The 26,971-nt window shown below is 34.6% G+C and overlaps 1 protein-coding gene across 1 annotated transcript in view; it reads right to left on the reverse strand.

Annotated features, from left to right (window-relative positions):
* Window positions 1-26,971, reverse strand: part of TET2 (tet methylcytosine dioxygenase 2) — a 45,101-nt gene that overhangs the window by 10,910 nt on the left and 7,220 nt on the right. The window contains exons 4-7 of the mRNA XM_051967446.1: window positions 25,532-25,740; window positions 22,247-22,397; window positions 18,068-18,157; window positions 4,608-4,745 (exon numbers count right to left, since the gene is read on the reverse strand). Coding sequence (XP_051823406.1) covers window positions 4,608-4,745; window positions 18,068-18,157; window positions 22,247-22,397; window positions 25,532-25,740 — 588 coding nt within the window. The remainder of the gene's footprint in view (window positions 1-4,607; window positions 4,746-18,067; window positions 18,158-22,246; window positions 22,398-25,531; window positions 25,741-26,971) is intronic.

Below are 26,971 nucleotides of genomic sequence, written 5' to 3' on the forward strand. Positions count from 1 at the left end.
CAAGCTTTTTGGTGTTCTTTGCTTGAATTGTAACATGGCCATTCTCTTGAATCCCCTTCCATAGTTACTTTATCTTTTTTACTTAGCAAATTACACAATTTAATAAACATTGAAGATGATGATGAGGAGGAAGACTGGGAAGTGAGGAAGATTTAACTTTCTCTTTAATCTCTACTATCACTTCAAGACCATTTGCCCACTCTGTGGACAGGGGTCTCTGTCTCTTTCTCTCCCTTTTCTTTCCTCCCTCTGAACTCATTGAAAATCCTTATTTATTGACTGCTTTTATGTATCCACTTCCAATATCTCAAATGAACTTAACACTTGACTTTTGTTCTTCCACTACATTTGATTTTCTACCATCTTCCTCTGTATATTTCTCTTCTTCCATATCCAAGATGATCATGTAACTTTTCTAGCTTCATAGTTCCTCAATTTCTTACACTTAAGCTTCCTACCACCACCCTTGCATATTTCTTTATTTCCATATAAATGTTGAATAAATTCTATAGCTTCATAGTTCCTCAATTTCTTAGACTTCAAAAATGCAGTTTCTACTTAACATCACCCATGCAAAAAGGCAAAGTGGTACTATTGAAGTTCATGCTATTATGCTTCATTTGTTCTTCCTTTTGTCAGATGACTTTGCTACCTATTTATTGAGCAAATGTAAACTACAAAATACAAATTCTCTTCTATTCCTTACTTCCCATACTACTATCATTTCTTTTACCATTCAAATTCATCCATCTGTGCTCTTACATCTTCCCTTTAGGAACTTACTCTTTCCTTCACTTTGCCCTTCTTTTCTCTTTCTAAATATGCATAGATCTTCCATATCGTAAAGAAAAAAACTTTTACCTCTTTCCTTCCTTTTTCAAACTTTTCTAATAAATGTACATTCATTGCTTATTTCTTTCTCACTCTCTACAACCTGGACTTGGGCTTCATAATTATCAAAACAATGCTCTTGGTGATCACTAGTGACTTCTTAATTGACAAATCTAGAGCTTTTTTCAGAGTTCACTATCTGTGAATTAGCAGATGACTATCAGATTTTGTCTACCTTCTTTAGTGTTTTGGTGACCTGTTTTCTTTGTTTTCTTCACTGGTCCCTTTTCCTCTTTCTTCCCTCAAAGGGGATATACTTTTTAAAATTCTTATTCTATCTTTAAATTTGCTCCCTCAAAGATTTTGCTCTCATAATTTCAATTATATTATATCAAAATTACTCCAAAATGGAAATTTCCAGGCTGTTTTTTTCCCAAACTCCTAATGTTGTGACACAGTTTCCTTTGATTATTCTACCTCAGTTTCCCCAATTGCTCTATCTCAGTTTCTCTGAATTGTTCTGCCTGGTTGCAATATACTCCCTCCTAACCATCATGATCCAGATAAGGAGAAAGACCTATCTTAGACGTCATGACCCCAGACCTTCCTACTTATCAGAATGTCCAGTGCCTCCCTCTACCCTGTCAGAACTGGATTGACAGTCTGCTCCCACTCTCAGTGCTCTGACTCCATCCCTGCCTCAGTCTACATTGCTGGCTTGCAGCCACGTATGTGCATATATTTCATGGGAAGCACACATTAGGGGCTGGATGCTGGATTCTTGGAGACGATAGTCTCATTTAGCCCTGGGACCAAACCATGGATTCATTTATTTCCAGCACAATCAAAAACCCTTTAATCTCTATCTTGCCTCAATTTCTCTGGCATTACATTTTCCTTCTCAGTGTTTCCATTTGAATGTCCTTTCATTACTTCAAATTGAATTCTTTATAAAAGAATTTACTTGCCATCTCACCTTAAAAAAAACTCCTTTCTCTGCTTCTTTTGTACTATATTTTAATGTTGCCATCACTCTCCTAGTCAATGAAGCTTAACATGTCAATATCCTCTTTGATGCCTCCTTTGCTATTGTTTGTCACATCTAACTAGTTATTAAATTCCATAAACTTCTTCCTGCATTTCTGTAATTTCTTTCCTGTTATTCTCTTCTGACTGAACTATGAAAAGTAACTTTCTAAGTGATCCCCTTCTCCTGTATTTCCCTATCCAAACAGTATAGCCAGATTGACTTTCCTAAAACATCACTTTCATGGTATTACTATATTAATCAAAGTTCCCCCATTACCTATAGGTTAAAGGCCAATCTCCTTTACCCAAGATCCAATGCTCTCTGCCCTCATATTATTTTCCCAATGGATTTTCCTATTTCTTTGTCTCTTTTGCTATTTCTTTAACTGGAATACCCTGACCTATCATTGCCTTTGGAAATACTGGCTTGTATAGGATAGTGAGTGAAAACATTGGATTAAGAGTTAGGAGACCTGGGCACAAATTTAAACTCTGTATTTTATGAATCATATGGTCCTAGGCAATGCACTTCACCCCTCTGTGTCCTATCTCAGAGAGTTGTTGTGAAGAAAATGCTTTGTAAATTTGCCAAATCCTACTTAACCTTCTGACAGTGTGCCGACCTGCAAAGTGTTACTATATCAGATTACTGTTTATCTCCTCTGAATTTCAGGGAACACTTTTTGTTTGCCCTATTTATGGGGGAATTTCCCCCATATTTATAATATAATGCTTAGCATCAATCTTTGTTGTTGAGAGAGATGTTAGGAACCAAATGGTACAAAACCAATCATTGTACAGATGAAGTCCCAAGACCCAGGGACATTCAATAACTTGGCCAAAGCTTCAAAGATAAGGGCAGCTAGAAGATGTAGTGGCTGGAACACAGGCTTGAATTCAGGAGGACCTGAGTTCAAATCCAGCCTCAGATACTTTAATACTTCCTAGCTGTATGACTTTGGACAAGTCATTTAATCCCAATTGCTCTCAAAAAACAAAACAAAACAAAAACCAAAGTCACAAAGGTAGCATTTGAAGTAGGATTTGAATTCAGTTCCCACATCTCCAAACTCAGCACTTCTTTTTAACATTCTAAAAAATTTTGAGTTCCAAATTCTCTTCCTCCCCAACTCATTGAGAAAGCAAGTCATAGTATTATCAATTATACAGGAGAACTCATCTTGTTGTATCCCATTGTCTCCTGATGATGTGAATAACACAAGGAGAAGAACTGGACTCCCAGCCACATAGGGAACTTCTAGTAAATAAACTTCCACTAATAATATAGATCTTTATCTTGCAAATTATAGGTTTAAAGAGTTGCCCAGGACATTCAAATCAAGGACTTCCTGATTCAGATTTCAGCCTTTTGTTCCAGTAGTGTTTGACTTCTTTTTTTTCTGGTTCCATTTGGGATTTTCTTGGCTAAGATACTGGAGAAGTTTGCCATTTTCTTACCCAGCTCATTTTACAGATGAGGAAACTGAGGCAAACTGGGTTAAATGAATTGCCCAGAGTTACACAGCTCGCAAGTCAGGCCACCTTTATAATAAGGAAAATGAGTTTTTTGGACTCCAGGCAGGGCACTGTATACAGTGTACCACCTACTTGCCCAAGGCTCTAAAGTCAGTCCTATTTCCACTATGCTGAACTGATTCTATCTTCCCTAGAATTCTTGCACATAAGAAAGACCAGTAATTTTATAGCTTTTACTAAATGAAGATGGGCACCTGCTCAGTCTGGAGCTTTGAGATATTAAATGAATTGCCCTGAGCCACACAGCAAATATGCATGAAAGGCAAGTTCTAAACTCAGGTCTTCCCAACTCTGGGGCCAATTTCCTATCCAGCTATCCAAAACTTCTCTTTAGATAATATGTTTTAAATAAATGGCAGTGTGTGTGTGTGTGTGTGTGTGTGTGTGTCCAAAAAGTGGGAACAGTTTAATGACAGGTAAAAATAATTTTGCTCCTCAAAAGTAAATTTAAATAAATAAAATAATTAAGAATTTTCTATATGGTCATTTACAGTAAAAGGTATAATTGAAAATGCCTTTTAAAAAAATCACCCAAATTCCTAACAACTCATCTACTGATACAATACATAGAAGCAGAAACTGAAAGTCAAGGATGTCAGAGAACCTTAGATAACTCATAGACAGACTTACCCTACCATACGACAAAGTAAGTTTTGGGACTAGGACAGGGACCAGTGTGTATACAAGTGAGTTATGGTACCATTCCAAATTCATTCTCCTTGGCACTTCCTCTCTTCAAGGATGGGATGAAGATAGAAACCTAGAGATTCCCTTGGACATTCATGCCTCTCTTTTTCCATTTCAGATATCCAAGCACACATCCCTTTTTTTGGTAATAGATATCTTGGCTGGGGAATGATTCTATGATCAGTGAATTGTGAAATGTCAGACATAAGACAATTTGGCGTTATAAATGTTCCTTGGTGGCAGGTTTCGGCTGGCAACATGCTCTCCGGGCTATAGATTCATCCTCAGAATTTCCATGAAATTCTCATACGCTTGTTGCAGAGTTTGGCTCTAATAAGCATATTCTGAGGGCAGTAGAAATGCCAAGCATGATTGCCATACAACAGCAATCCATTCATAAAAATGATGCTTCATGTGGCTTCTGAAGAAAAAATGTTTTTCCCCCAATGAAGGACACAGCAAACACATAAATCCTCTAATACACAAAATGGAAGTGACCGTGTGTGGAAGCTGCCATCACTTACCAATGTACTACCATTTTGCATATTGTGCAAATCTCTGTGGGCATGGGCACAGAAATCTAGGCAGGCAGTGACTCCAGAGAATGGGCGACCTTCCTTTAATCCCAGGCGGCACTCTGGTGCTCTATGCTCATATTCAATCTGGAAGAGGAAAAGACAATCAAGAGTATAATTCTGACGAACACACACTTCGTATACAGGCCATTCAAAAGATTAACATTTCTGTACCTCTGTTATTGAGAAAGAAAATAAAATCACATAATACAAAGCAAGTACAATGTCATAATAACATTGTCAACATTTTATTTCCTTTAAAAAATATTATTGCCCTCTACTTCTGCAAACATGATATCCATAAGTCTATCCAAGTCAGTTTCTTAACGGCCATGAAGTTGTTTTTAAAAAATATATTTTGCAATTGCAATTTTAATTGAAATTTTTAAAACAAAAATATTTTGACAATTGTATTTCAAGGAAGTTATTTTCCTTTGACTTCTTATGTATGTTATATATTTTAAAAAACATTCTGAGAAGAGATCTACCGCTTCACTCAACTGAAACAAAAAAGTACCCTTGATTTAAACTGATAGGAACTTGGTATATTTGGGATGAAGGAACAAGGACTAAGACAAATGAGTCTTAAATTAATGGTAATGTCCCAGCACATGTGTAGCAGAGTAACTTAGGATTTCTTAGGACAGTTGATAACTCAGTCAATAAACATTTATTAAATGCTTACTTTCTAAGTGCTGAGCTTGGTGGATACAAAGAAAAGTAGAACTACTCTTGAGTAATTAACAATTTAATCAGGAGACAACATGCAAAGAACTATGTATAACAAACCATGGACAGGATATATTGGAAATAATCAAGAGGGAAGATAATTGGGGTAAGGATGATTGGGAAACACTTCCTATAAAAGATGATATTTTGGCTGGGGCTTGAAAGAAGCCAGGAGGCAGAGTTGAGGAGAGAAAGCATTTCAGGCACAGGGACAGTGGTTGATAATGTTCAGATGTAGGAGATGAAGGAACCTGTTCTAGGAACAGCGAGAAGGTCAGTATTTCTGGATCAAAGAATACCTGATGGACTATAAAGTGAAAGAGAACTAGAAAGAAAGGATGTGGAACAAGAATAAAATAAGGCCAAGATTAAAAGGTCTATTCACAACTGAATCCATTAGCTTCACCATGTTCTATGGGAACAGAATGCAATTGTATTTTCAATTAACTCCTAAGAAGTTTTGTTGTGCCACAGTTCCCTTTTAATGTCCTGACCCAGTTTCTCTAATTGTCCTATCTTAGGTACTCTGCCCCAAGACCTCAGGCTATAATCATTGTTTCTTAATGTTTAATACGATAAAGATTTTTAAACATTTTAGACATCATTAGAATATTAGGAGCCTCTCTGGCACCTCTCATTATGTCATCCTAGATGCCTCCCCCCATTAGGTCATTCCCATCTCAAGACCAAACCATGGATCCATTTGGTCCCAGTAAATCTCTCCCTTTCAAATAAAATATTAATAACTCTCTAATCTCTATCTTGCCTCAGTTTCTCCAGCATTACATTTTGGAGGCTTCCCACCAAGATATTATAAAATGAGAGCAGGATTAGCAAATAGAGACATTTGGGTCTCAGGGCGGCTGGGGATCTGGGTTCTTTGCTTGGAGAGGTTGGCCCACTGGAGATTTTTTTCCAGCGTCTTTAGGGAAGAGAGTAGTTCATCAGCTGCAGCCAAGCCTGATGGTGAATATATTTGATTTGTCCACGGGAAAATAAGTCCAGGTGTCGGAAGATACAATCTGATCTGTTTATCTATCTGTCTGTCTGTGCTAGCACCTGGATTCTCAGAATCATAAAATACTGATGGCATTAAATTCTGAGAATTATTCAGGATGCTGGATAATACCCTCTGGTTTTGTGTCTCCTAAACACATCTGGTCTGATCTGATTCTGGTTTTCTTTTTGGGCATTATCTGGTTACCTGTTCTGTCTGTCTGTGCTAGCATCTGGATTCTCAGAAAAACAGGGCACCAACAGGTATTAAAAATTCTGAGAAGTAGTGTCGAACTAGAAGCAGTTGGCACTACCTGGATGTCTTCTAAGACACATTTGGTTCTGTGCGCCAGTTAGCACAACTCTGGGCATTCCAGAGTATAAATCTGGGTGTCTTTTTAAGATACCATCTGGCTCTGGTTTTGATGTTAATGTCTTATTGAATGTTGTAACTGTGCAGTCTATGTCTGTGTGATTTGTGTTCTGTGTTCTGTGTGATTTGTCTGTCTGTTTTGTTAATTTAAGAGCTCTGTTAAGTTTAAGAACAATGATTAAGAAATTTGGGAATTGCTTATTTCAATGTTGCAACTGTGTGTAGTATAAAAATTTGCTTGTGATTTTAAACTTTTTAACCTGTTGTACTAATTTGTGAGTATAAGGAACAAAAAAGCAGATGGTTTTTCCTTGGAACAGGTTTTCAAAGCCTGCTAGAGTAAAGGACAATAAAACTTTATCTGATTGAAACTCAAGCAGGAGAAAACATTTGATTAGGAATTTTAGGAATTCTGAAATTGTGGGAAATAATTTTACTATTGCCTTTGCATGCTAGATTTGTTCTGAGTATTATTTTGGGCAGTTTTAAAATTGTGGGAAAAAATTTTATTGTTGCCTATGCTGACCAGATTTAGTTATCTTTAAGTATAAGATCTTAAAAGAACGATAGTTTGTTAAAGAAGTTCTGTTAACTTGCCTGAAAGGGGTCATGTGACTCTAATTAGATAAAGAAAGGTCTGACTTTTCTAAAGGCTCCAACTCTGGCCAAAGTTGGAGCTTAGGAGAAGTCCATTGGGACTAATAGTCACGTAGGGCCAGAGGGAGGGGAAAAAAAAATCTATGCTGTGAAGAGGAAGTAAATTGATTAAATAGTCCCATTTCAGAAAAAGAAATAGAATAAACTATTAATCAACTCCCTAAAAAAAAAAAAATCCCCAGGACCAGATGGATTTGCATGCGAATTCTACCAAACATTTAAAGAACAATTAGCCCCAATGCTTTATAAACTATTTGAAAAAATAGAGAATGAAGGAGTCCTACCAAATTCCTTTTATGACACAGACATGGTATTGATACCTAAACCAGGTAGGTTGAAAATAGAAAAAGAAAATTATAGACCAATCTCCCTAATGAATATTGATGCTAAAATCTTAAATAAGATATTAGCAAAAAGACTACAGAAAATCATCCCTAGGATAACACAACATGATCAAGTAGGATTTATACCAGGAATGCAGGGCTGGTTCAATATTAGGAAAACTATCAGTATAATTGGCCATGTTAATAACCAAATTAACAAAAACCATATGATCGTCTCAATAGATGCAGAAAAAGCATTTGATAAAATCCAACATCCATTCCTATTAAAAACACTTGAGAGTATAGGAATAAATGGACTTTTTCTTAAAATAATCAGTAGCATCTATTTAAAACCATCAATAAACATCATATGTAATGGGGACAAATTGCAACCATTCCCAATAAGATCAGGAGTGAAACAAGGTTGCCCACTATCACCGTTACTATTTAATATTGTATTAGAAATGCTAGCTTTGGCAGTAAGAGATTAAAGGAATAAAAAAAAAAAAACTATGCTGTTTAGTGAAATTCATTATTTGAAATATGATAGGGAAAGCAGTTTTATATTATTGGGAATTTAAAGCTGTATTTAGTTTGGTTCAGAGTTTGTTACCTATATTATAACATTATAAGTTATGCTTTAAATCCAGCTCTGCTGGACATGTGGCTTTTATGGAATCTTCTCCTCCCCTCCACTGTTTTCTGCTACTTTAAAGGTTGGGTGGGGTAGGGATCTTTTGTCTTCAAAGGTAAAGATTAAACTCACCCCCCACTGATCTCTGCTACTTCAGCTATGGAGCATCTAGTTAGCCTGGGGTGCAGTTTAGTTCAAATTCCCTCCCCCCTGACTCTTTGGAGGTGGAGTGGGGGAAGGGCAGCCACATGGAATCCTCTCCTCCCCCCTTCCTCTAAACTGTATTCCAGCCCTTTTTTTTTTTTTTTTTTTTTTTTTTTTTTAATGAAGTTGTAGCCATATGATTCTTGGCTAAAAGGAACAAACTTATTTGTATAAATATAAGGTTTTGGTAAATATCTGTTTAAGATTTATGCGAAACTTTGGTTAATGGGATTTGTTATTGGAGATAAAATTTCTTGGGCTTGTAGTTGATATGTCCCTGCATTTTTTCCTCCTGTTTTTTATAATCAGAGCAATGGTCAATAAAAAACTGTTAATGTAATTCAATTATGTTATACCTTGCTGTTTCCAATCTGGTTATCTGTAATCATTATAGGTTTCTAACTAATGAGAGGCCACATCTTGTAGCAGTCCTTGTGGACCAGTCTTTCTATCTCAGACTATTCTAACTTTTCTTTGTTAGATTTGTGGGTTTTTTTTTTTTTTTTTTGTTTGTTTCTAAATTTGGTCAAATTACAGATATTTGACTTGTTTCCGGGTCCTAGATCAGCTTTGATTGTCAGCATGCCACACCATACCCACCGCCCTCCCTGGACTGAGCATCTCCAACTATCTTCAGCAGGAAGCAGTTTTTGAGAAGACCATTGTCCCTGCTCCTGATATAATTTGGACTGATATGGGAGAGTGGGAAAGTGGTTGAATTATTGTTAAAATTTTAGCTGTATTACTGTGTTTAAGAGTTGGGATGGAAATTGTTAAACTTGTGTAACTATTACTGTTATGTTTGAGGGATTTTTAGTCTGTTATGTATACGTATATTTATAGGAATTTTGATTCACTTTTGGGATTTATATGTGGGATGGTTTTTTGATAATTCCTTTCTGTGAGAAAAAAAGGGAGGAAGAGATAGGAAATTGGAGAAACTGGTGTATTTTCTTAGGCACTTCTGCCTTACCTCCTATCTTACTAGTTCAGATTTAATTGGAAGTCTTTTAAACAGTCTTCTTCATTTTTTACTCCTTGCTTAAATTTACTGGACTATGATTTGCTGGTTATGCTTTAACTTTGAAATCCCTTATTCTGTTGGAATTGTCCTGTCAGACTCAGTTTTTGGGATTATTTTTTAGAAACAACCAGAAATCAGACATCTGTCTTGGGACTGGCAATCTCTCTGATCTGTTTCTCCGCTCCTATAACCCTAGTTCCTTAATTAATATTTCAGCATTCTCAAAGGATCTTGCAGTTTGGTATGTGGCCTCTAAAAGTTCAGGGTTGCCTGTCTTGGTCTAACTATGCACACACTGCTCAGAAATCTGGATCCTAGTATTAGCTCCTGTTCTATTGAGAGGGGACAGTGGAGCTACTCCAGGCCCCACTTTTCCCCCTTAGCAGATTTGGGGTGCCCCTCTTAGGTTGGGCAGCAGGACTGTCTTGAATACTGTTATTCCCTCTATAAGCAGAGGCTGAGTTAAATGCACAAATGACCACAGACCTAACTCACAGTGAACTGTCTATCTCAAACTGGATTCTCTGGCTAAGATGCTCCCCAACTGCAGAGGACCTGACATGATCGCAATAGGGAGATTTTGTATTGCTGATTAACTCTGTGGTTATCAGGGAGGGACTTGTCCTTGCCATGAGTCCTTGCACTGTTCTAGCTTTATTTTGGTTTTAATTGGTTTATCTACTTCACATAGGGTTGGTCAAAATTATGGTGCTAAGACCTTCTAGAGGAAGGTAATTCAATGATTTGAATAGTCAAAAGAGAGAGAGTGTGTGGAATGTTGTGCCATAGTTCCCTTTTAATGTCCTGACCCAGTTTCCCTAATTGTCCTACCTCAGTTACTCTGCCCTAAGACCTCAGGCTTTAATCATTCCCTCTTAACATTTGATAGGATAAAATTGTCTTATATCTTAAACTTCAGGCTATAATCATTCCCCTTTAATATTTAACCATTTTAGGCATCATTAGAATATCAGAAGCCTCTCCAGTATCTCCCATTATGTCATCCTCGGTACCTTCCCCAGTTAGGTCATTCCCATCTCAGGTACCTCCCCCATTATGTCATTGTTCTTGTTACCCTATAAAAGAATCTTGTATCTGACATTTGCTTTTGGATTCTTGGAGAGAGTCTCATTCAGCCCTGGGACAAACTATGGATCCATTTGGTCTCAGTAAATCTCTCCCTTTCAAATAAAATATTAATAACTCTCTAATCTCTATCTTGCCTCAGTTTCTCCATCATTGCTCCACATTGTGTTATTAAAATTGAACCTATGTAAGTGTAGACTGACTAGTACTTATTTATACCTTGGGGAGGGTCTTTGTTGTTGTGATTGAGTCATTTTCAGTCTCTGTGTTTCTATTCTCTGTGGTTCCGTTTGAGGCTTTACCGGTAAAAATCCTGGAATAGTTTGCCATTTCTTTCTCCAGATCATTTTACATATGAGAAACCCCTTAGAAACTTCATGTTGTGTTAGTACAATTGAATCTATGTAACTGTGGAATGATCAGTAATTATCTACAGTTTGTCTTTGTTGTTGTGACTGAGTCATTTTCAGTCATGTTCTACTCTCTGTGGCCCTATTTAAGATTTTACTGGCAAAAATACTGTAATGATTTGCCATTTCCCTCTCTAGCTCCTTTTACAGATAAGAGATTAAGACAAACAGGGTTAAATAACTTATTCAGAGTCACACAGCTACTTGACATCTGAGTATGGCTTTTAACTCAGGTCCTCCTGACTCCTGACTTCACTCTCCACTTCACCACCTACCTCCCCATTATTTGGGGGAATAAAATACATATCTTTCTGATTGTGAATTAAAGTGTCATGTTGAAGTACTAAAAAAATCACATGCTTGTGAGGCTTGACTGGCTCCTGATGATATACCTCATTCATGATGAGTTATATAATTTCAATTTAACATAATTTTGTTAAGCTCCTATATTAGATATTGGACACAGAAAGACTAAAATGAAATATCCTTCTATTAGAGAGATCCAACATGTGTACATGTAAATAAATTGGGATTGGACTTACAATTTTATTCATTTAGGGAACTTCTAGGACAGATTGCTACTTTCTTTGTCACTTCTCTAGTCTCAGAAAGTTTTCTAAAGCAGAGCTATCAAACACCCCACAATCTCAGTGCACTCAAATTCAAATCTGATTGGGAAATATTTAATAAAAGAAGTAAAAATATAATACAACATAAATAATGTTAGTATGTGGTTTTCTAAGATAATATGTGACAGCAGGAGTCCATTGGAGCATGATAAAGGGGCCCTTTTTCACTGAAGTGTGTCACCACTAAAAGGTTAAGTGATTTTCCCAGAGTCACATAGCATTACAGTGTTATTTTTTTTTGTCATACAGCATTATGGAACAGAGGCAGGCCTTAAATTTGGCCATGCATTTCTTAACCCTTGCACTATCATGTGTTTTAGTAAGTAAGTATCTTATTTGAAGAGAGAGCAACAACAGGTGGGGAGCATGGGCATTCAAGAAGGTGTTTCACAGGAGGTTGTACTTGAGAGGAGGTTGAATTTTGAAGAAACTAAGATTCCTGGAGATAGAGGAAGTGCATCCAAGACACTGGAAACAGCTTTTTGCAAAAAGTGGGGAATAGATTGGCAAGCTCAGGAATAATCAGTTGGCCTGTTTGATTGGAATATAGAATGTGAGCAAAGGTAGTTTGGAGCCAGATTAGGGAGGGCTTTAAAATGTTAGACTCAGTTTTTATTTTATCTTAGAGAAAATAGCCACTGAAGGCTTTGAAGAGGGGCATGATATGGTTGGTGTTATGCCACAAGGAAGATAATCTTGGCAGCTATAGGGATGGTGTATTGAAGAAGGGAGATTCTGGAAGTATATGTTGGATTAAACTAGAGTAATCTTGTGAATTGAAAGAAGGGAATGGATAAGAAATATATTATGATACTATAAACAATCTGATAGCAAAAAGTGAAGAGGAATTAAGAAGTCTCTTGATGAGAGTGAAAGAAGAGAGTGTGAAAACTAAGTTGAAGCTTAACATAGGATCTTGGCAAATGGTTCTATCCCTTCCTGGCAAATAGAAAAAACAATGGAAGCAGTGTCAGATTTTATATTTTTGGAATCAAAGGTCACTGCACATGGTAACTACAACCATGAAATTAAGAAACGCTTTCTCATTGATAGAAAGCAATGGCAAATATGGACAGCATTTTAAAAAATAGAGACATTGCTTTGCCAACAAAATATAGCCCAAGCTATGTTTTTTCCAATAGCAATGTATGGTTGTTAGAATTGCATTATAAGGAAAGCTGAGCACAGAGTAGATGCCTTTGAATTGTGGTGCTGGAGAAGGCTTTTGAGAGTCTCTTGGACAGCAAGGAGATTGTCAGTCAATACTTTAAAAAACTTAATTCAGACTATTCACTGAAAGGTCAAATACTAAAGCTGAAGCTCAAGTACTTTGGCCACATAATGAGAAGATAGGAATCACTGGAAAAGGTCCTGATGTTGGGAAAATTTGAAAGCAAAAGGAAAAGGGGAGGGCAGAGGATAAGATGAATAGATATATGGAAACAATGAACATGAACTTCGACAGTCTTAGAGAGAGAGTGGAGGATAGAAAGCCTGGCATGCTATGGTCTATGGAATCATGAAGATTCAGACATGATTGACAATGACTGAACAACAGTTTTTACCTTAATTCCATGAAACAAGAGAAGAATGATTAAAGTAATGATGATAATAAATTACTTTCATAGGAAATTTTACATTTGATCATCATAACAACCTTTTGAAGTCAATAAGACTGATAGCAACAAAGCAGAAGAAATTCTGTGAAAACAGAGTGAAACATAACTCCAAGCAAGTTGGAGTTGTGGGATGATTGGAAAGCAACCAAGAGATTAGGTAAGCAGGTGACAAACAGAAAAAACATGATCTATATACATTTGGAACAAAGGCATTGTGCAACTTGGGAACAAATGCAAACTAAAGAAAAGTCTTTATATGTATCTAAAGGAGTTTAGGACTACTAGGCAATTAACGCCATTGCCTACATTCTTTCAGCCACAATCAAAAGTACTAATAAACATCATCAATAGCTAGAGCCCCACAGCTAGAAGGCATCTCAAAGTGGGATTAGTAAACATAAATAGGTGACTGGTAAAGGAAGTTTAAAAAGTCAATCCATCAACAAGTAAATTTATTATGTGCCAGGCACTATGCTTAGCACTAGGGATACAAAGAAAAGCAAAAGAGCATGTTAACAACTGCAAAATTCCACTTCTTTCTCAAGGAGCTTGTAGTCCCATGGAGAAAACAACATGAAAACAATTATGCAAGCAGATTAAATTGGAGCTGATCAATACAAGGCAAAAAAGGCTGAACTCAGGATTAAGCTGCCCTTCAAGGATTAGCACAAAGGATGGCTCCATGCAGAAGACTCTGTCTCACAGGAATCTAATCCAATAAATTTATCTCAACGTGATCCATCCTCCCCTAGATGATAAGTGGCATTAAGTGGCATTTCTTCTAGAGGAAGAAATAAAAATCTATAAACTCACCAACCTCTAAAATTATCACGCAGCACCCTTAATCAGTAGCCTACACACACACACACACACACACACACACACACACACACACACACACACACAATTTAAACTATTAGAGCTTAAAACTTCACTAAGACTGTTGGGATACAATATGTGTAAGAAAAGTGCAGAGAGGATCTAAGACTTGGATTATCTTCTATATAGTTTCATTAACATAACATAAAATTTAATATACACTGGAGGAAAAAAGAGTTTAGCTATAGCTTTGCTATTGAGGTTTCTCATATGTCTTATTTGAATTAAGCCCTTCTACCTTTAGTAGAGTCATTTGTGTATGTTGTTAATGTTTTAAATTTCCATAAGTTTGACCAAGAAGCAAATATTTTTCATTTTATGGTAAAAACCTAGGCTTAATCAATATTTTCCACTCACTGACAACTCTATCCAGAATACAGAATAGTACTTAAACCAAAATACAATTATATTCCAACAGTATACCAAATCATGAATTTTTTAATTCTCATTTGGTCCTTAGTTAATATGCCACACAGCCTTGTACTTATGTAATTTTTTTAATATACAGGCTCTATATGTGCTTATTCACTAAAAGACAGCACACAATCAACAAGGCTAAATGTGAGAAATTGTTTTAGCGTCATTAGCTTTGAAATGAGCTCAACAAAATAAACAGATATCTGCTTAAGGAGAAACTGGTTCAGGTGCATTTCAAAGTCATCAAATAAAAAATTTCAAAGACTATTTTAAAAGCATATTCTAATGGGTATGTCTATTTTGCTTTGGTATTTGTATTGCTGTTGATTTTTGAAAGGATGTCCCTAGAAAAGATAGAACTTAGATCAAGTCAACAAAGACATGATATCTACAAATGGGCAGGTTACAGAGTATATCAAAATTTATTTTTTCTTTTTTATTAAAGGTTTTTATTTACAAATCATATCCATGGGTAATTTTTCAACACTGACCCTTGCAAATTATCCTCTCCTTCCCCCTACCTCCTCCCCTAGATGTCAGATAGTACAATACATGTTAATTATGTTAAAATATATGTTAAATTCAATATATGGTATATCAAAATTTCTAGCTGAATTTAAGAAAAAAACATCATTACAGGAAAGAAAATAGTTCTCCCTGCATTTCAACCACCACATATAATAATTTATTCAGGAATTATATTTATTCAATGAAAAGTATTTGCTTGATACCACTGAACATAAACAATTGTGTATTTTAACATGGATAACTGTAAGTCCTTCAATTATGTTTTTTAAATCAGAAAAAACTAATCAGAAAGAGATTACAAGGGACCTTTCAGTTGGTACTGGATGCAAATGGCACTGATTGGCCCATATGCAATTCTGCATCATAGTTCTTGGATGGAGAATAGTGGTCATATGGAATCAGGAATTTTGGTTACAATTCCAAAGCAAAGAGAAGTACTCAAACTTATGGCTGCAGGGGAGCAGGGACCTTTCTTGGATAAAGATATAGTGTAGACCACAAGAATAGTAACTATATCTTTCTCAAGATCACACCATCTTGAAAATATTGAAGACTTAAAGACACCCAGACTAACTCTGAAAACAGTACCATGAAAAAACATGAAACTTGGGACAGTGTCTCTCCATTCCCAAGTGAGCATAGCCCAACTTAACATAAAGTTCAAAGTTAAAGAATAAGCTGGAAAATGAGCAAACAATTTTTAAACAGAAATTTGAGCATAAAAACCTACTGTAGTGGCAAGGAGGACTAAGACATAAATTTAGAAGACAACAATATGAAAACATCTAGAAGAAAAGCCTCAAAGAAAAAATTCTAATTGGGGCCAGAAGAATTCCTAAAAATTAAAGAGATAAGAGAGCAGGAGAAAAAAGTAGAAAAAGAAATGAGAGGGATACAATAAAATTAGGAAAAGAAAATCAACTGTTTGATAAGGGAAGCACCAAAAAAAAAAAAAAAAACCTGAAGAAAATAAGGTTAAAAAAAAAAAAGAATGGTTCTAATGGTAAAAGTGGTACAAAATTCTGAAGAAAAGAATTCCTTAAAAAATCAGAATTGGTTAAGCTCACTAGAGAAAATAACTCCTTAAAATAGGAATTGGGAAAATGGAAGACTGTGAGCCTTCAAAAAATAATAAAATAAAGTTTAAAAAAATGAAAGAAATAATTAATTAGAAAAAAACTCACCTAGAAAATGGCTCAAGGAGAGACGATTTAGGAATTAGTGAATTATCTTACAGTCATTAAAAAAAAAAAAAAAACAGCTTAGACATATTTCAATGAATCATCAAAAAAAACTGTCCTGATAACTTAGATCCAGAGAATCCATTGATTAGCTTTGAAAGAGATCACAAAATTAAAACTACCAGGAATATTATAGTCAAATTCCAGAGCTCTAAGATTAAAAAAAATGTTGCAAGTGCTAGAAAGAAACAATTCAAAATACAATTGGAGCCACAGTCAGGATAATAATTTTTTTAAAAAAGACTGAATTCAGTACAACATGGGTAACTTAAGATGAGAAACAGTTGGGAATAAAACATGGAAATTATCATATTTAATATGAAACTTGGACTTCAGATCAAGGAAGCTAATGGATGGTCCCACCTCTCATATTTTGTGCTGGTCAGCACACATATGAAGAAATAAGACCAGTTCTGGATATCATACTTTGAGAACAGTTATCAACAATGTAGGCAGCATCTAGAGTAAGGTAACCAGGATGATAAACATCAAGAAACTATGCTAGCTGAAAGAACAAAGCTTGTAAAAAGACAAAACTTGTGTTGGGAGTGAGGAAGGGAAAGAAGATGGTCCATCAAAGCTGTCTTCAAATATCTAAAGAAATACTGTGTGAAAGAGACACTAAAGACTCTGTATTGTTCCATATTGAAGGAAAAGTTTCTTCATGGAGAGTTTCCCTCTATACATGAAATAACAAGTATGAACAAAAAAAAAATGGAAAAAAAATCTTGTTTGGGCATGACCATGTTATCTGGACGTACCCTGACAGACCATTGGAGCGTGAGCATTTGGAGGCCATTGGTGTAGTGTACTTGGGTGTGGCCTGTGATTGACTGTGTAGATAGAACAGGTATAAAGTTACATCTTTTAAAAACTATTCAATATGAACAGCTTTCCAAATTCCTAACAGTCTTGCTCTTTGCTTCAGCAAAACTGAGCCCAATGTGTGGAGAGTTTTGATTGCTTAGCATGGAACTTGGCAGACAGTAAGGGCTTAAGAAATTCTTGTTGCTTTATCGACTTGATGGCATTTCCCCAGAAGAATATGCCTATAGTTGGTGGCAAAGTTTAAAACAGTATTATGTTTCAGGTACATTAAGTGCTGCCTTGAGATCCTAAACATCACTTAAAATGTTATTTCTATGAGAGAATGAACTCTGAATCCCAAATAACTGACTTACAAATGAACTTTTGTAACATAACCTATTTGTAAATTGGCTATAGCCTGCTTATTTAAGCACATGCATTTATGTAAACACACTAGACCTTCACTTTTATATTTATAATAATACATTTAAAATAAGATATAAGCAATGGGAATCATTAAGAAAAGCACAGAAGTTTGTATTAATTGTCAAACACTCAAAGAGACAAGTTGAAAAAAAACCTAAAATACATTGAAGAGACTGAGAAAAAAAGATGAAATAACAGTAGGAAATTCATCATTATAATGGAATGGAAATATTTCCTATTCTGCCTTCTCTCCACCATTCCCTATCTTTTAATTATCAGTCCCTAATTTTTGTGTATCAAGGACACCATATTATAACAGGTTTTAAGGAAGAGAAGGGAAACACCTTTTTTGAGGCAAAAAAGGCATAAATCAAATCAAAATACAAGAAATAAATTATTCCAATTATATCAATTATTTTAAACTCACCTGGTTATTATATGCATCAGGAGCAAGTTTCTTATATGTAGGTGCCATCAGAGTAGACAGATTTTGCAAATGAGATTCCAATTTTTCTTCCTGCACAAAATTAAATATTGTATAGAGTATATATTATTTTCTCTCCATATAAAGGCAATTAGCTTTGAATTGTCTACCTATATCTTTGGTATAAATGAAAATATATTCCTTTACTCATGCAACCTTATAATATAGAATATATTTGCATATCTCTATAATATTTGAATGCAAAGTGAACTGAGATCAGTCATCTAGATGTTTTATACATATTCTATCAAATATTCAGATCTTAAGAGATATTTTAATAGATTATTGGATACCACAGAAATACAACTCATATTTGGAAAGAAAAAGTTTATTTGTTCTCACACTTTCCCATTAGCATCCAAAGAGGATAATAAATTGAAAAGCCACTCTTGGCTTACTATATCTATTTTTAAGCTTCATGTAGTAGCTTACAAAAATTATTTTAATAAGTCAAAATGAGTTTTCAATGTATCAATAAAAAATAATTGAAATTCTTCCAATTTGGATAAAAACCTTGAAGCAAGAGTTTGAGTCTATTCACCATAAAGAAGGAATATCCATTTATGTTTTCATTTGAAGGAGAACAATAATCTTTTAAAGTGAAATATATTGCATTTTTCTTGTTGCTTATTTGTTTTTGTTTTTGCCCCAAGTTCATTATCCTAACAATGCAGAGGATTCTGTGATAAAGAAATGGCATCTACCAAAACAGATTAGCAACATTTGTTCAAATCCACAATGAGACATTAAGTCCCTTACTCAGAGTCACTCAAACAGCATATCGTAGGTGAGACTTGAACCTAGGACCTCCTGATTCAGAGATTGCCTTTCTTGCATTTATAAATATGTAAAATTATCTCATAAAACTGCTCTATTTTTGCCTCATGTTTAGAATTTTGATTTTAGTACAAATATATTATCAAATAAAAGATAAGCCTGGCATTAGCTGTTAAAAGAGTGGCAGCCTAGTATAATCTCCATTGATTTTATTTAGATGGTGGGACAGATCTACATCCTCTGTAATTCACTGTTAATTTTGCTCAGAATTGAAACTATGTTCTCCTATCTATTCTCAGAGAAGAGATTACTGGTCACCCCCTTCCATTTAGTGTATGTGAATTCCTGTTCCAGGAGATAAGGATTTATAGAAAGGATATGAAATTACTTTTTAGTGGATAAAATAAAACTTGTTGTCATAACAAAAAACTGCCACTGTTCATTTGGCTCTGAAATCACAGTGACTTTAAAATACTAAAAAGAACATTTTGTGCATTTGGGCAATGTTGTTTTAAAATGCAAGCAATGTTTCCTTACGAAATCTTTATATTACTAATCCACGAATACTTGGACTTTCATTTTCTTACTCTTCATCAGCAAACTATTAGAGCCATAAACAGAATAAGACTGAGTTTTCAAAAGGCAGTAAAGAAGTATTATTTTTTATTACTTATTCATTTTGTATGTATACATTGATTACATTCAAAGTCACATAACAACATAAAATGTTTCAGATTTGCTCTAGATTTCTTTAAGATTGATTACAGCTGAAATGCAAAACATAATCAAGAGGTTCAGTCAAACAATAATTGATCATATTGTCCGAATGATATCCTATAGGCTACAAAATACTTAAACGTCTTCAACAAAGAAATTGTTCTTAAGGAAAAAATTTTTGTAGATAACAAAATTTTGATAAATTGATTACCGAGCTAATTTGGTAATAACACCACATTTGCATTATACTAGCAATAGATTATTTTTCTTAAACCCAAGAGCAACATTTTCATGATGTCATCTCACAAAAAAAAATATCCATGATATGAATAAGAATAGGAAATCTGGCTTATTTCTAACTGAATAGCCTAAAGTAAGATTGTAAGATTACAATTATAGAGAACATCATATGCTCATTTAACTTTATGTTTACAATTCTCAAAAACACTGGGATTTCACAACAAGATAAAGTATAAGGTTATTGTCCTATAAGAAATGATAAGCAGGCTGATTTTAGAAAAGCCTGGAAAGACTTGCATTAACTAATGCTGAGTGAAATGGGCAGAACCAAGACAACATTGTACACAATAATAACAAGATTATGTGATGCTCAACTGTGATAAACTTGACTCTTTTCAACAATGTAGTGATTCAAGGCAATTTCAATAGACTTGGGATAGAAAGTGCCATCCATACTGAGTGAGAGAACAATGGAGAATGAATGTAGATCAAAGCACAATATGTTCACCTTTTTGTTGCTTTTTCCTTGTTTGTTTTCTTTTTTGTGTTTTTTCCCCTTTTGATCTGATTTTTCTTGCACAGCAAAACGAATATGGGAATATATTTAGAAGAATTGCATATATCTAACCAATATTGTATTGCTTACTGTCTTTGGAAAGGAGAAAAATTCAGAATATAAGGTTTTACAAAGGGGAGTATTGAAAATTATCTTTGTAAATGATCAGAAGGCTGATTTTAGAAAGGCCTAGAGAGAATTATATGAACTGATACTTAGAGAAGTTAGTGGAACCAAGAAAACATTGTACATAAAAACAAGACTATGTGATGATCAACCATGATGGACTTGGCTCTCGACAATGAGGTGATTCAGACTAATTTCAACAGTTTTGTGATGCAGAAAGCCATCTATGTCCAGAAAGAAGATTATAAGGATTGAATGTAAATCGCATTATAGTATTTTCACCTTTGTTTGTTTCTTTTTTTTCTTTTTTTTTCCTTTTTGATCTGATTTTTCTTGTGCAGCATGATAAATGTAGAAATATGTTTGGAAGAATTGCACATGATTAAGTATAATCCAACATACTTGCTGTCTAGGGGAAGAGAAGAGGGGGAAGAAAGGGAAAAAAATTTGGAATACAAGGTTTTGCAAGAATAAATGTTAAAAACTCTCTTTGCATATATTTTGAAAATAACAAGGTATTATAAAAAATAAAATACTTATGTGAAATTAAAAAAAAAACAAGAAAAAAGGAAACTATTTTGCATGTATTTTAAAAAAATAAATATTAAAAAAGGATCAAGTATTAGAAAGAAATAATATATTTTGCCTATCCACTGCTAAGAGCATGATATACTTCTACTACAAAATCTCCATCATCTTCCTACATTCATATAGTGGTTTATAGTTTATGGAAATCTCATCTACATTAGTTCACTGGGTCCCTACATCCATTCTGTGAGGCAGTTGGGAATAATTACAATAACTTTCATTTTATTAGTTTACCTTTCTTTGTAACCCTAATTTTAGCCCAATATCTGTCATGTAGTAAGTGGTTAGTAAATGCTAGTCAGTGACTGATAGAAAAACCAGGATTTAATCCTAAGTCACTAGACTCTGAGTTCATTTCTTTTCAGTGTCCTGAATTTGGAACTAAGAGGAGGCTTTAGAGGTCTAGAATCCAAACCACTACTTTAAAAAAAATAACTTTTTATTTTCAAAATATATGCAAAGATAGTTATGAACATTCATCCTTATAAAATCTTGTGTTCTAAATTTTTCTTCCTCCCTTTCCCCCACTCCCTCCCTTAGACAGCAAGCAATCCAATATAGGTTAAACTTGTGTAATTCTTTTATACGTATTTCCACATTTATCATGCCAAGTCACTACTTTTGCTTTATGAGGAAACCCTGCTTGTCCAGGTCATACAGCTAGTGAGTATCAGAGACAGAATTCAAACTCATTTCCTTGAGTGTAAGTCCAGTACTTTTTCCATGTTTAGTACATAGTTCTGCTTTTTCACTTATAAATATAAGTCAAATGAATATTAATCCAGGGCAATTAGAAACATCACAACCCACTGACAATTGTTGAGCTTTTGTTCATCTACTATCTCTAGTGTAGTGTAATAGAAATACAATAGTATTTAGAGTAAAAAAGTCTACTATTTACTACCTGTATAACTTTAACCAAATCACTCCATCTTACCAAGTCACTCATTTGTAAAATTGGATGATTAGGCTAAATTGTTTCTAAGGTCTTCTTCCAGCTCTTAGTTCTATGAGCTCTTATATATTCATGAGTTCCTAAAATAATAGTTCTGGTGACTCTACAAAAGGTGAAAGACATTAGACAGAAAGAAGTTAACAGCTCATAATGGAAAACCAACCTCTTTTGGATCATCCCCAAGCAGCTTAAATTTCCTTGGGATCTTGCTTCTGGCAAACTTACATCCATTGTAGTACATACTCCATGAGCAGCCAAAAGAAAATGAAGCACCACAGGTTTCAGGATCCAGCCCCTGACAGGCACAGGTTCGTCTAAGGAAACAAAGAACCATTAATGTTGTTAGGTGTGCAGTTAGATATATTGTCTCCTTTAAAATCTTTTCAAGTCACATATATAAGTCTCATTTAACATTGTATCATATGGAGAGAAACATCTGCATCCAGAAATGATTATGGGGACTGAATGTAGATCACAACATATTATTTTCACCTTTTTTGTTGTTACTTGCTTGCTTTTTTTTCTTTCTCATTTTTCCCTTTTTGATCTTATTTTTCCTGTGTGGCATGATAAATGTGGAAATATATTGATAAGAACTGAACATATTTAACCTATATTGGATTACTTGCTATCTAGGGTGGGGTATGAGAGGAAAGGAGGAATAAAAATTTGGAACTCAAGGTTTTGCAAGGGTGTATATTGAAGACTATCTTTGCATGCATTTTGAAAATAAAAGTATTATTTTAAAAACACATTGTAAAACGTGAGCTCTAGTTTACCCTCCATGACAGAAAAGCATTTATGGCACTGAGGACCAATGTAATGGCAGACATATCATCCCAACTCACTCAAACTGAATATATGACTGACACAGCCTAGTCACAAAATAGAAATTCCTGGGGAATCTTATTTGTTGGAGGAAACAATTGATTTTTGTTTGGAGAAAAACACTGGAACCAATTTTCAAATTTCCTAATGATGAATGCTCCCAGAGGATTTTTCTGGGAAATGAAATATTAAATATGCAATGTAAGGCACATCACATTAACAAATTCAGTGACAATGCCTGATTAGTTTTGAAAATTTAAATCTGAATTTAGCAGCCCATATGTGGAATTATACTTTATTTTGGGCAGAAAATCTAAACCTTGACTTCTCCCATATAAATTCAGAAGAGATATGAGAGAAAAAAATTCACCCCATCTGCTTTACAAAGGTAAGTAATCCACAAGTGTAGTTTATTGCATTTATTTTCAGGTATTCTCTCTCTTTTTTTGTCTTTAAGGATGTAAACAATATTATAAGTCTTGAATAAGAATACACATATTTTTATTTTAAATTATTTAAATATGAAATATGAGAAAGAGATTATATAAGACAAAACAAGTTTATCAATAAATAGCTCATCGGGTCAAAAAAAGTCACGTTAGAGCAATTGTAATTCATTGCTGGAGTTTAAAATGAGAGATCACTATCAAAAATGATGGCACCAAGGCATTCCTCCTTCCCCCTTCTTCTTGATCCTGGTGATGCAAAGACAAAAATGAAAACATTTCTGCCCTTAAAGATCTTTAATTCCATAGAGCAAAACTATAGGTGCAAACACAAACATAAACAAAATATGTCCTCAAAATAAATAAAAAGTAATCTGAAGGATAATAGCAACTAGATCAGGGTCAGGAAAGGCTTCATTTAGAAGGGGATACATAAACCTAGCAATCTATTTTTTTTTCTTTTGCTGAGACAATTGGGGTTAAGTGACCTGCCAGGGTCACACAGTTAGGATGTGTTAAGTGTCGGAAATCAGATTTGAACTCAGGTCCTCCTGAATTCAGGACTGATGCTTTATTCACTGCACCACCTAGCTGCCCCTAGCAGTCTATTTTTTACATTTTGGGAAAAGGAGAAAATACAAGAAAAAGAAAAGGGAAAAACTTATGAATTGTGGAACTGAATATAGTTGTAACACATACTTGTCAAAGCATTACAATTGAATTTCATGATAAATATCCTCTTATTAGTGATTAGAATTACAATGCTCATTTATTATGAGGTGAAATGAAAATGATTTCTGTTTTGAGCACAAGTGTGGAAGGAGGGTTCATTTTATTATACCAAAAGTTTTATAGAAGTGGGTGGAGGGCAATGATTAAATAATTATTGAACCTGTGTTCAAATCCTACCTCTGATGATTACAACCCATGTGAACTTTGTGTGAGTCAATTAAACTCTTCTAATTAACTCATGTGTCTTCATATATAAACTGAAGGGTTTGGAATAGATGGCTTCTGAAGTTTCTTCTATGTTCAGTAATACTGATAGTTTTTTCCATAAGCATGAATGCAATAGGAAAAAAACCTCAGATAATTGAGTATATATAGAATGTATCTTTTTTCCTGTGTATAATTTTGGAACCAGAATGATAATCCTGAAGACTCTCAATCATAAGGAAAGAATATTTTAATTTATTATGGCTATCATATGGCTTTCTAATAACAACTATTTTGATCAAAGTTTTGTCAGGACAGCTATGAATGACTATAATATCCACCCAGTTTTTGGAATCATCTTTTTTTTTTTTCTTAAAGCATAATTCTTCCAGATATTAGAGCTCCAATTTATCACTACTGTGGATTACTCTTTCTCTCCCTCTCCTTCTCTTTTGCTCTCTTTCTCTTTCTGTATATGTGTATATACAGATACAGTTGTTATTTAGTCATTTCAGCTGTGTCTCTCTGTGTGACCTCATTTGGGGTTTTCTTGGCAAAGATACTGGAGTGGTTTCCCATTTCCTTCTCCAGCTCATTTAAAAAATGAGGAAGCTGAAGCAAACAGGATTAAATGATTTGCCCAAGGTCACACAGTAAGTGGCTGAGGCCAGATTTGAACTTAGAAAGATGAGTTTTCCTAATTCCAGGTCTGCCATTCCATGTATTAATATACCACAAAAATGTACCTCTTCAAACTCATAGGCATCTTCTGTTTATGGAAGTCTTAGTCAGATTTTTTTTTTTTTTTTTTTTTTTTTGTTGGGGTGACTCAGATCACCTGAGGAGATCACTCAAATGCTTTGGGACACAACAAAAATGTGCTATGGCTCTTGATTTCCAATCACCTTCACTTAATTCTTAGACATATTTCTTATAATCATTATTCAAATACAAATAATACCCCTCCCCTTTTTGGTAAATGTTCGCAAGATCTTGAATAATCTCAAACTGTTTTCATGCAGCATGCCTGAGTGTTTCAATTCTCACATTACAAAATATAGAAATGGGGTCTTAACTCACCATTGAGACAAAGCAGGGACAAGGGCTAAAGTCTCATGATTCCCCATGCCTTCCAACAAGTTCATTTAGAACAAGAGCCAATTCCAACAGAATCTCTAGAATGCTGGTTGTATTTCATTGAATAAGTGAAGAAAAGAATTATAACTGGCTTCACTTACTCTTCATTTAGCGCACACCGTCGGTTGGTAAGAGTGCCATATTTCCTTAGCGTTTCAGTAAGTTCAGAGTATAATTTGTCAGCAAGGGAGAGTGGGATTCCCTCCCACACCAGGATGAGAATCACAATCACAGCTGCCTCACAGGTATGACCAGCTCGCTCCCGTACCAAACATAGTAGCTTTTCTTCATTACAACTTCTGCGAACTACCTACATAGACCACAGTTTCAGCCCCAACACAAAGAAATATCACCAACCCAAAGAGACAACAAAACAAAAGAAAACACTGTTAATTGAAGTATATAAAAGCACAGTCACATGTTCAGATATGTTTCTTTTTTTGTCTTAAAATATATTTTTATTATAGCTTTTTATATACAAAACATATGCATGGGTAATTTTTCAACATTGACCCTTGCAAAAACTTCTGTTTCAACTTTTCCTCTCCCCTCCACCCCTTCCCCTAGATAGCAGGTAATCCCATACATGTTAAATATTTTAAAGTATATGTTAAATACAATATACGTATACCTATTTATACAGTTCAAATATGTTTCAAAATTGGAACTATGCTCATCTACTGACTGACTAACTTTCTTTGCTTTTATGTATAAGGGCACTGGCTTCTCACTTTGTCTATGAACAAGACATTTAGGGAGACCTAACTTTTCATTGTTTAGCTCAATATATCAATTAATTGTTAGTAAATGCTAACTTCAGTATATCCAGTACTGGGTCACAGGAACATTTTCCTTCTTTGTTAAATGAAAGGCCAAATGGCTCATTGGATAGAGTTCTGGACTGCACAATTGTTAGCTGTGTGACCCTAAGAGAAGTTAACTTAATTTTTACTTCCTCTGTGAAATGGGGATTGCAATAATACCTAACTCCTAGGGCTGTTGGGAGGATAAAACGAGATAATATTTGTAAACATTTTGCAAATCTAAGAATGCATAAATGCTAGCTGTAATTATCAGTGTAATGACATCACTATGGGCTTACATTTTTAGAAGGACTAAACTCTGAGCAGTTATCTACATATACCTTTTACTTTTATAATATTCTATTAAATTCCAATTACTAATCAGTTCATTTCTTTCCCATCCCCTACCCGCTCAATCAATAAGAATTTATTATGTAACTATTAAATATGAGGTATTGGGACTTAAAATGCAGAATGACATAATTTTGAACAGGGACAACATGGGAATTTGCTTGATTATACAGATTTGTTACAAGGATTTTTAAAAAATTGAAGATAGGGGAAATGTGGGAGAAAAAAATATGCTTGTTAATTGAAAGAAAATAAAATTTAATTTAAAAAAGTCAGGTCACATATATCTGTTTTATATCTTTATACACACATTTTTATAGTGTGTATGTATATATACATGTAATATATGTATACATGCAAAAATATAATATACACATATATTTTAAA

The sequence above is a fragment of the Antechinus flavipes genome, chromosome 6 (genome assembly GCF_016432865.1).
Source record: "Antechinus flavipes isolate AdamAnt ecotype Samford, QLD, Australia chromosome 6, AdamAnt_v2, whole genome shotgun sequence".
NCBI lineage: Eukaryota > Metazoa > Chordata > Mammalia > Dasyuromorphia > Dasyuridae > Antechinus > Antechinus flavipes.